Raw genomic sequence first — 11,315 nt, forward strand, 5'->3', positions numbered from 1 at the left:
TGGAATCGGCCTAGAAAGTTGGAATCGGTGCATCTCTAGTCATAAGTGCAAAGATTACCTCCCCGTTGTCTGCTTTGCCCGCCGCCCACAGCTGCCCAGAGAATTTGGCCCACCCGTGAGGAAATAGAGCTACAACCGTGGCCACAAGCTGGTCAAGGTCACACCCCCACCCTCCACCTTGCCCCCCTCTCTCCTCCTCAATAGCATTTAAGCTACAGACACAGAAATGGCACGTACTAAGGAAAGCTCATTGTGGGACTGGCTCGTAGTGGCTGTAATTCTGCAACAAGGCTGAATTTCGGGAAAGAGACTTCAGATACAGTATTAGGGGACCACTAAGGCCTATATAAAATCATCCAAAAAGCAGCCTGTCATAGAACCTTTAAGCCACAAATTGACAGGATCTCAGGAAGTTTCATTTTTATAAATTTTACAATCCTTAAATGTATACACAAACACATACACAAAAAAATGAGTGGCAGTAATTCAGCCTGGTCTCCTTTAGAAACAGATTAATATGGGACTTTTCTGCAGTGTGTCATGTATGTCCTTCAGTGGATTTGGAGACAACAACAGGTACCCTGCATTGTAAACTGGAGATGTCAAGTTTAAAAGACATATTATCTTGTGTTTACTCTCAGTGTCAGTTATAGAAACTCACCATGAAACCAAAGTGTGTTGTTGGTATTGTTTCATGTGTTTAGGTTGGTAAGATGGTTGATTTGTTTTCCACCGTGGTCATAAACTGCAACACACGAGACGCCAATCAGATTGCTCTGAAACTGTTCCCTCCCACTTGATATACATTATGGTCAATCATTTTCATAATGTCATCTAAATTACAACAGTCTCAAGTATAGTAGGAATAAGTAGGAATAACCAGAAAATTATGATTGTGTTTTACTTACTGCTGATGCTCAGAGTGGGGCCTAAGTATATGTTGAAATGTCAGATTTACTCCACATATATATTTAAAGTATTGTCATGTTCTTACAGTAATACGTTTAATTCTTAATATATTGTTAATGTAAAATATATTTTCAAGATGCACAGATGATCAGATCTTTGAGACCAGGACTGTTGGGGTGGGAGGTGATGTGAGACTGAATTGTAGTCAACGGGAAGCTTGTTTTGGATCAGGCTCGTTTCTGGAGAATTTCCTAAAGTCTTAGGAAAAACATTTAGCTTTGAGAGTGATCCTCGCATTACAGCCACAGAGGAGCCCGGGACATTTGTTCTGCATATTGCAAAAGCAAGGCTAAGTGATACTGCAGTTTACTACTGTATGAGAATACATCAACAAAACTTCAAAGGAGCAGTCCTGAGAGTTGAAGGTAAATGCATTCCTTGATTTTATTACAACTTTGTTTAAAACAAAATTATATTAATAGTTTATTTAACTTTTTATTTCCCAGGACCAGAACCTGATCCCACTGCTGTCCCTCCAGTCGGTCCAGGAGACTCAGTGACTCTGCAGTGTTCAGTCCTCTCAGACTCTGAGAACAAGACGTGTCCAGAAAAACAAAGTGTGTTCTTTTTCAGAGCTGGATCACATCCATGTGGCCCAGGTTTTAATTATATCCAAAGAAAGAGTTTTGAAGAACATGAAAAGAATCCAGTGGGACTCTCAACAAATGAATGTATCTACAGCTTCTTTAAGAACATCAGCTCCTCTGATGGCGGGACTTATCACTGTGCTGTGGTCACATGTGGGGAGGTATTTTCTGAAAACGGATCAAAACTGGACATTGAAGGTAACTGTCATTGTGCTGTTAATTAGCACATTTGCTTACTTAAGTGATAGATTGTCAGGTAAAGGTAATCTATTAAAATCAAGTATTGTGTATTTAAATTATTTTACCAGAAGGTGACATAAAACATCATTTACTTTTACCTATTGTTTTTTCCATTTGATAATGTTTCAGGAACCAGCGTGTGGTCACAGAAGGCCAATACAATTATCTTTCCGCTGTGTGCTGTCTTGGCTTTAAGTCTGATTGTTACAGCCTTCCTCATTCACGCCATCAAGAGAAACAACAGTAAGTGAACCTACTCATAGTTCTCTATCCAACAGCATTACATACAAAATACTGCATTCTTATTTAATAGCTATGTATTTTCTGTTTCATCATTTCAGCTGCTGTCGGCGTGAAAAAACACAGTGGTGGTCAGAAAATTCCACAGGTAAAAACCATAATGTTACAGTAGAAGTAACCTTATTAAAATTGTTATGACTTTTTTTTATTTTGTCGTCTCATTCATTTCCTCAGAGAGATGAAGACAGAAGTATTTATTCTGCTGTCATCTTCACTGTGATGAAAACTGGATGTGGTGCGATAAAGGATTCAAAAGCAGCAGAGAGACAGAGGAGCTACGCTGCTGTCAAGGCTTTTGGGTTGGATTAGTGAGTTAACAGGTCTGTTTGCTATCAGTTGGTACTGTATCTTAGTCTGTTTGGAGCTATATGGTTTGATATCTGTGGTTTTTAGGTAATGCTGTAAGTGTTATATCACTCTAAATAAGTTTTAACTTGTGTCTCTTTTATGAGTGAAATGTGCACTGTCAAAAGTTACATAGAAGGGTGCCCTGATGGCTGACAGATGGGTTTATGATACCAACCACGAACAGCACAGTCCTGATTCATGTGCAGCTGGGAACCTTTTTTAAATTTTCTTTCTTTCTCTCTCCCTCATTTCTTGTTATGTCGCTACTATTGCTATTCAATAAAGGAAAAAAATACCCCTGAAAATTGTTAAAAAAGAAAATGTCACCATAATTAACTTTTTCCAGCAAAATCTGTCTATGACAACTGGGTGATTGATGTTGCAACACAGTAGAAAAGAAAAAAGAAACTAAGTTTCCGTTAAGATGGACATTACATATAAATAATAAGGTTTCTACTGTAACTGGGAGTCATTGTAAATATGGAATTTTCCACTGGATCAGTGTTGGCAAATTCTAAAATTCGAGAAAAAGAATACTGATTTCAGATTAGTACTCTGTATCAGCCTGTTACCTGAATTTTGTTGTTGTTGCTGTGTAACTATTTGTAAACATGATTTGTAACTCTATCAAACAATGTCAATAAATAAAACATATCTATGACAACAGGGTTATTCCTAATTTTGCTACACAGAAAAAAAGAAAAAAGACACTATGTTTCTTCTGGAGCAGTGTTGACATTGATACATAACAAATCCTAACAATCGAGAAATTCTGTTCTGTTCTGATTATGCATCCATTATCTGTTTTTTGTTTCGTTGTAGGTGAGTGTAACTATTTGTGATTTGTAACTCTATCAAACAATGTGAATAAATGAAACACAGATTTTTAGTGCCAAACTTTTGCTGCTCGTGTAGTCTATATCGACGACAATTCATTTGGATGTCCCTCAATTTCCGTTTTCTTTGTGTTGACATTCTAAACTCCGGTGGATTTATGAGGACTATGGTTAACTGCTCCTCAGATCTCTGAACGGTAAATCCAGACAGCTTGCTAGACTATCTGTCCAATCTGAGTTTTCTGTTTCACAACTAAAACAACTTTTGAACGTATATGTTCCACCAAAACGAGTTCCTTCCCTAGGCTATTTTGCAGTGGCACCGTTATTGCACCTGACAATTGTGATTGTTTTTTAAGAAATGCCAATAAACCACAGCAGGTTTTTCTCCTGCTGTGTGGACTAGCCAGACTACTGCTGATGGGATCTGTCAAATAAACAAGTGTTGGTTTTGCTGCAGATTTCTGTGAAAGCAAACAGAAATGTTGTCAACATGTCCCCTTACAGAAATACAGTCACACTTTGACATTAAAGTAAAAAAGCAACTGAAAATCTGGTGATCTTTCACAAAATCAGCTGAGTGCAAAACTTCTAAAGAAAATATTCACATTCAGACTGATACACACCCTTTCACTATTGGATGGCAATTGGGAACAAAAAGCTACGTGTCTCTCTACAGAGACTCTGTAACCGTTCCACAGACTGCTCTGTCTACAGAGAGGGCTGGTGCTGGTTGTGGTTATCTGCTCTAACAACAGAGTACACACACTCTGGTGGTGACTCTCTCTTCTTCCTCTTCCCTCTTTTCACTTCCATTGTTGAGGAATACAGTCCTGCGTAGTTCATTGCCCTTGCTTCACCATCCTGCAAAAATGTAATATTTGTGTCAAGTACAAATATTTCAGAGATTAGAAAAACCTCTCTAGCGTATAGATTGCTTTACAGTGAATTTACAGTGAGCTTTATAGTTTCTTTTATGTAATCATTTCTCATTCATCACTACATTGTTTGGCTTTAAACCCATTTATCATACAGTAACAGATGTTGTTCCAGCTCAACAGTTAGTTTTATATTGGTTTTGTTATGACTAATATTATGTGTCATGTCCAGATAATCTGATGAATAAAAAGAGTAAGAGTATAGGCAGAATATTTATCACACACCCACATCTAGATCTCTACCCCTAGCCAGTGCAAATCAGACAACACACCGCTACATATTTACCAGATCATTTGATTGATCCACAGTTGACCTGTCATTATCACGATGATGGGAGGCACTCAATGCTCCTGTTAAAAAAATTAAATAAAAGATAATATCCTTCAGCGTGATTTTTTTCACCCTATCACTAAAGCACAGAGATAAATGAACAACATATTTTAATTACATTTTCAGATTTTGGCATAATGTGTTCAATACACCTTTAGTGTTATAATGATAATCACTGATTAACTTCACTACAGCTTTGAGCAGTCACGGGTGAAGTGATTTGCTCAAGAGCAACTAGACAGTATTTTGTAATAGCATGTAACTTCTATAATTAGATGTTTCTGCTGCAATATGATATGGTGGTGGGACATTATCTATAATGACCAGTAGGTTGGTGTTGCCTTCCTTCACATACAATATATATTTATTTACATAAAGAGTATTTAGTCTGCCGTAGTGATAGTTTTATTTGGGTAAAGTGTTTGATTATTTTCACTGTCATCATATTTTGTTAATTAGAAATACAAATGTAGATTATGGTATTGTTATGGTTCAGAAAGTCAGACTTAAGTGAAATTAAAAAAGTAAGTGTGGTGAACCTACCTTTGCAATCTTCACAAACTTTCCTTTGATTTCCGTAGAAAATAAGGGCGGCGATTACAGTCACACAGCAGGCCAACAGGACTCCAAGAACAATGACAACTGGCTCCAGTTCTGATCCTGAATCACATACACTTCTAAATGAGAATTATTTTATTCTGGACCCTTGGGAGTAATCACTTACTAGTTAGTTTAGAAAACTAATGATGTTTGTCACCAGGCACAACTTGTATGCATACATGATTTTGATAGGCCTACAACTTTTAAAAACATACTTGTCTCCACTTTAGTTCCTTCACCAAACAGGATCTCTCCATACGTGACCACAGCACAGTAGTAAGTCCCAGTATCAGAGGAGTTCTGTATAGTTTTGGACAGACTGTAGACACAACTTCTTTCCTCTTCTTCATCACTGTGAGTGTAAATGATGCCTGGGTGAGATTCTCCTGATCCAGATCTGAACCAGTACACACTGTGTTCACCTGGACACTGATCTGTGTTTCCTTTGGTCTTGGAGAGAAGTGAACACTGGAGAGTCACTGAGTCACCCGGCTGGACCGACTCAGTCTCCGGACTTTGTTTCACATAGACAGATTTCTGCTGATTATGATCTGCATGATTCATTAAAAAAGATATCAAAAGAATTCATGATATAAATGATTTGCTTGACATAAAACTTGCACGTGCAAAAACGTGCACAAACACGGAAAGTAAAATATGTTTTACCGTTCACAGCCAAGAAGAAGCCATTGGAACTCTCTGTATATGTTGCTCCATAGTGACAGAAATATGTTGCTTCGTCCTCTTTGCTGATATTTGTAATGGTAAGAAAATACTGAGCATCCCTTTTTGTAGCTGTGAAACGTGAGTTGTTAAATTCTTTTCTAATAGTTAATTTGCCATGAGCTTCAGTAATGACACTTTGGAATGTATATCCAAGAGGCTGCTTGTACCAGTGAAAGAATTTGCCTCCCGTCTCAGAAACTGGACACTCCAAAGTTACATTTCTACCAACTTCAACCACAGTCAAAGAGATCTGGTGAGGAACCTCTGCAGTTTGAATCAGGTCTGAAGAAAAAACAGACAAACAATAACAATTTAAACAAGAGAGAACAAAGACAATAAATAATGTAAATGGCTTCCTGTTAGATTATTACAGTACAGTACATGGTCTCACACTAGTTAAGAATTGCACTTACACATGGTACTAAGTAGAATCAAAACAGCCAGTCTTCTGATCATTGTGGTGCAGCAGCTTTCTCTTACACTACTGATGTCTCACCGCTAAAATGGAAGATGTAGTGAGTTGATCAAGGTTTACAAAGCAGAAATCGTAGTGATTGGCTGAAATGTAGAAAATGACCTTCCCCCTTCATTTAGCAAACCTGTGATCCATTTTCATTTGATAGGAAATCTACATGTTCTAGGTTTTTGTTTTTTCAAAAGCCGATGTTTTTTTTTTATTGTTTCGGTGATAACCTTTTTTGTGTTTTGTGCTTAGTTAAGAACAAGCACTGGAAGTTTTTAAGCTAAATCGGTCTTACTGACACACTGTATGTGTGTATTTAGAGGACACAATCAACAGTCAAACTCCGGGCCTAAAAAGTGAAGCCAATGCAAAAGTGCCTTAAACCTGCATTCTATTTAATGGCGGGGAGGTGGTCTTAATTGAAATGCCCCTACTTCTCACTTGATGTACTTCAGTTACCATTTTCCTTATGAGTTTATGGACTCAATCACTAGTTTAAAGTCCTCTTTAAAGCATGATGTTCCTTTTGTAAATTTTGATTCCCATTTACAGTAAAATAGACAATAAAGCAGGGTATGTTTTAGGGCGTGGCTCCCTTGTGATAGACAAGTCGCTACCACGGTGATATCCTCGGGTGTCAGTCAGATCCACCCCTCGCTCCTCCTCAGCTCCACCCTCTCCTCCAAATATGGTCACTTCAAAATGGTAGTCCACTGAATGGCTGAAGTCCTATTCTCACAGTGACGTTGCTGGCTTAGCACAACTCCCAGTACTCATATTGCTAACCTAAAACTTTATAGTCTTGCAAGAAGTATTGAATGTTGCTGTTTATCGTTCCCAAATGCATCAGTTTTATAAAACGTATTTCACAAACGGGCATTTTGTTTAGTGAAACTAGTAAGATTAAGGACGGGCCCATTTCAGATATGATTGCAAATATATAGCGCACAACTTGCTACTCAAATGAATAAACTCCTCCCTCTTTCTGTTCTGACAGCACTTTGTAAAGGCCTTCTGCATGTCTGTCGTGAGAACTACAAGCAAAGCCACATGCAACAGCTACACTGACAGACATAAGCTGAGGTGGGCCATTTCTCCCCCCTTTGACCAACCATCAAGGCTGTTTACTCAGAACAGACCTGACTATGGGCTTCAACAGGATGTGTAGTGAGGGAAGAGCTACAAGAGGCTTCAGCAGGCTAAATTATAGTTTTAGTCGTGTTTTTTTTAATGTGCTCATTCAAAGTACAAATAATGTCTATCTTTTGTGTGTTTGTAAAGAAGCAACTATATGCGATCTTCAATTATCACAGATGCATACTAGTTCATTTTTTAATTTTGTTTTAATGTAGATTTTTTTCATTCACAATTAATTAAAACAGGCTTCCAGTCCATCACTGCATCAAGTGACTTTAGCAAGGCTGTCATTGCTTTGGCGGATAATAGGGCAAATTAACTTAAGATCACAGTTCAAACTCTATTGGAAGAAGACCAGGGTGGGACAAGTGAATGATTAGCACCTCCCATTCCCATCTTTGACAGCAACTACCAATGAAACGGTCATATAGTGTGACTGGGGCTGTGTGTGTGTGTGTGTGTGTGTGTGTGTGTGTGCGTGTGCGTGTGCGTGCACATGTGTGTGTGCCTTTTTCCTTCTGCTATAAGTAATATTCATGAAAATAATATAGTGTTATTCCTTGCCTTTAAACAAAATAAAAGTACAAAAGCCCCTTTGTATTGACACCTTAAATTGAACCACAACAATGCTTGTGCAAGTTTCCACGTATCATTTGTGGTGACTGTAAATGTGTGTTTATCTGTTTCTGTTTGCGTGAAAGTACAAATTATGTTATGGCAAATTATGTTATTTGTGACTTTCTCCCTCAGATAAAAATATGCAGGTCAGAAACTATAAATCACCTCCAGGTGAATGTGTTCCTGTGATACTGTGAGAGTGTCTCTCTCTGCTGCTGCCTTTCACCACCACTGAAAAGAAGTGAGTTTAGAGGATGGATGGTTTGACAGCCCTCCTCTGTATGATGTGCTCTTCCTGCTGAAGTGACTGACAGGCAGAGTGGGCGGGTCATCATTAATGATGTGGAGCATCTGAATTGGCTGGCTCTTACAATATTTAAGATGGCTCCTCTGTCTTAGTGTGTCACTTTAGCAAATGGCTGGATACATCTTTTTTAAATGCACACATATCAACATTAAATTCATTTTTAACTGAGGGCTATAGGCACTGTTGTAGGATTTTTTTTTATCAGGCCTAGACATAGGCCTATATATTTAGAGTTACAGTACAGGTGATGCATTCATATTTAAAGGTTAGTGCTATCAGTGTCCTTTTTATAATAGCTTCTGAAAAAAGCTAGTTATGTATCTTCTGTTTCTTAAATTTTTTCAGTTTCACTCAAATATGGCAGTAGGGATGTAAAAAAGAGCAAATGATTAATGTCCAATCTAACACAGAATGCACAGAACAATTCATATGATAAATGTCTGCACAAATACGGGCTCCCAATGGCATAAACACAAAAAATATGCTTGGATCCGCAGCGGGCATTTCAGGCTTGATGCTCTTTCTTCGACGGCATTCCATTCAAAAAATCCAGACAAACTATGTATGTTGAATTAAAATAGTTTTGCATGGGTTACACACTGGCAATCTTATCTAATCCCACATTTTTTTTAAGAGCCATGCTTTGGCCACAAAGCAACAGGATCTCAGGAAATTTCAGTTTTGCATATATAAATCCTACAATCCCTAAATGTAACATTCTCTATGGTCTCCTTTGGCATACATTCATATTGGAATTTTCTGCTGTGTGTCATTTACGTCCATCACTGGGTTTGGAAATGTATTCCAGGAACCCTGCATGGCAAACTGGAGACGTCAATGTTAAAAGACACATTTACCTGTATTTAGTTTCAGTGTCAAATATAGAAACTCACCATGAAACAAAGTGTGCTGTGTTGTTTTCATGTGTTTTGGTTGGAAAGATGGTTGATATTATTTCCACTGTGGTGGTAAAGTGAAAGGCCAACATAACAAGAGACCAATCAAATTGCTCTGAAATTGTTCCCTCCCACTTGATTATTTTATGGTGCATTATCTTCTAATCAATTTAATTTAAGTGCAGTTACAAGTCAAACAACCAGAAAATGATAACCGCATTTTATTTTCTGCTGATGCTCAGAGTCGGGCGTAAGTATATTGTAATGAATCATAAACGGGTCAGAGTCTAGTTAACTCCTTTATTAGCTACCAACAAAAGCTACAGGCATTAGAACACACAGAGAGGGCCGAGACTTGGCCGGAACTCCTAAGAGGCCGAACTTTCTCTCTCCGTTGGCTATATACCCCCCCGGGAACCGCCCCCCTCTCACCAGGCTGCCAACCTCAGCTTGCAGGGGGTCATACGTAGGTGATTGGCAGCCGGTTGCTACATTATCCCCCCCCCGTCAAAGTCCCTCGACCCCGAGGGAACAACAACTACGGGCCCACAGTTAAACAGCTAAAACAGCTAAACAGTTAAACAGATAAACAGTCCTTCAGGTGAGTGGCTAACCACATCAAACAAAGTCTCTCAGATGAGCCGGCGGCCTTCTCTGTCTCTGGGGCCGTGCCGGGCCTGTGACATTGAGCGTGGGACTCCTCAACGCCAGGAGTGTGGGAGAGAGTGGCACTGGGGAGGGGGGTGTGGTGGGGATATCTTGGTGGGGGTTGTTGGTAGGGGTCTGTGAGGGGCCGTGTGGAAGTTGGGGGGTAGCGTCTCCATGATAGGGGGCCAATCTATCTCTGTGTACGGCCAACCGTCTGCCGCGGGGAGGTAGCTGTACTCTGTATACTACCTCCCCTAGCTGTTCCAACACCCTACAGGGGCCTACCCAGTCACTGTCAAGCTTAGACCAACGACCCTTTTTCCTCTGCGGGCTGTAGACCCAAACCAGCTCTCCTGAGTCCAGGTGGCGGCCCTTGTGATGCAGGTCATAGTTTCTGCGTTGTCTTGCCCTTGCATTCTGCAGCTGCACACGCGCAAAGTCGTGGGCTGTCTCCAGGCGGTCCTGCAGTCTCCGGGCATACTCGCGTCCTGGTGGCGCAGCTGGGGTGTCAGGGGGGGGGCCAAAGGCTAATGCTGGTGGGGTGCGGAGCTCTCTACCCAGCATTAGCAGAGCTGGTGTGCAGGCGGTTGACTCTTGGACGGCGGACCGACAGGCCATCAGCACGAGTGGGAGGTGCTTGTCCCAGTCCCGCTAGTGTTTAGAGGTGATGATGGCCAGTTGCTGGACCAGGGTCCTGTTGAAGCGCTCCACCAAACCATCACTCTGTGGGTGTAGAGGGGTGGTACGAGTTTTGTTTATGCCCAGTCTGTGACACAGGTCAGCAAACACCCACGACTCAAAGTTTCGCCCTGGTCGCTGTGAATGGTCTGGGGCGTCCCAAACCGGCAGACCATGCCCTCCAGTAGGGCTTCGGCTACTGTTTCTGCCTCCTGGTCAGGGAGGGCGTAAGCCTCTGGCCATTTGGTAAAATAGTCCATGACTGACAGCACGTACTTGTTTCCGCTGTCCGTGACCGGGAGTGGGCAGACTATGTCCACCCCAATTCTTTCCATGGGTGTGCCGACTGGAAACTGTTGGAGTTGGGCATGGGACTGTTCAGGTGGGCCTTTCTTTGCTGTGCAGCTGTCACACCGCCTGCAGAAGTCCTCTACGTCCCTTCTGAACTGCCCCCAGTAGAAGCTCTGACGTAGGCGACGGAGAGTTTTGGTGACTCCGAAGTGACCGGCTCCCATGGACCCATGCACTGCCTTCAGCATGGCCAGCCTCTCTGCCCTGGGGACCACCAACTGCCACCTGAGCTCTCCCGTCGCTGGATCTTTCCAGGTCCGCTGTAGTACCCCTTCAGTCAGCTGAAGGGCCTGGAACTTTGCCCACAGCCCTTTTGTTGTCGTGGAGCACGGCGCCACCTCT

At 41.0% G+C, this 11,315-nt stretch overlaps 1 protein-coding gene across 1 annotated transcript; it reads right to left on the bottom strand.

Moving 5' to 3' along the window:
- Positions 1-3,991: 3,991 nt before the first annotated feature.
- Positions 3,992-6,359, bottom strand: LOC114563409 (immunoglobulin lambda-1 light chain-like). The gene is made up of 6 exons (XM_028590271.1): positions 6,289-6,359; positions 5,816-6,157; positions 5,365-5,700; positions 5,093-5,209; positions 4,505-4,569; positions 3,992-4,144 (listed from the first exon to the last, which is right to left on the bottom strand). The coding sequence occupies exons 1-6, from the start codon at positions 6,329-6,331 to the stop codon at positions 3,992-3,994; spliced, it is 1,056 nt and encodes a 351-aa protein (XP_028446072.1). The 5' UTR covers positions 6,332-6,359.
- Between the last annotated feature and the right edge of the window lie 4,956 nt (positions 6,360-11,315).

The sequence above is a fragment of the Perca flavescens genome, chromosome 10 (genome assembly GCF_004354835.1).
Source record: "Perca flavescens isolate YP-PL-M2 chromosome 10, PFLA_1.0, whole genome shotgun sequence".
Lineage (NCBI taxonomy): Eukaryota > Metazoa > Chordata > Actinopteri > Perciformes > Percidae > Perca > Perca flavescens.

Excerpts from the sequence above, each read along its gene's own strand:
- LOC114563409 (XM_028590271.1), bottom strand. The coding sequence starts at position 6,331 with ATGATCAGAAGACTGGCTGTTTTGATTCTACTTAGTACCATGT. Across the intron at positions 6,158-6,288 it reads GATTCTACTTAGTACCATGT|ACCTGATTCAAACTGCAGAG; the intron begins GTAAGTGCAATT and ends TTTTTTCTTCAG. Across the intron at positions 4,145-4,504 it reads TGGATCAATCAAATGATCTG|GATGGTGAAGCAAGGGCAAT; the intron begins GTAAATATGTAG and ends ACATTTTTGCAG.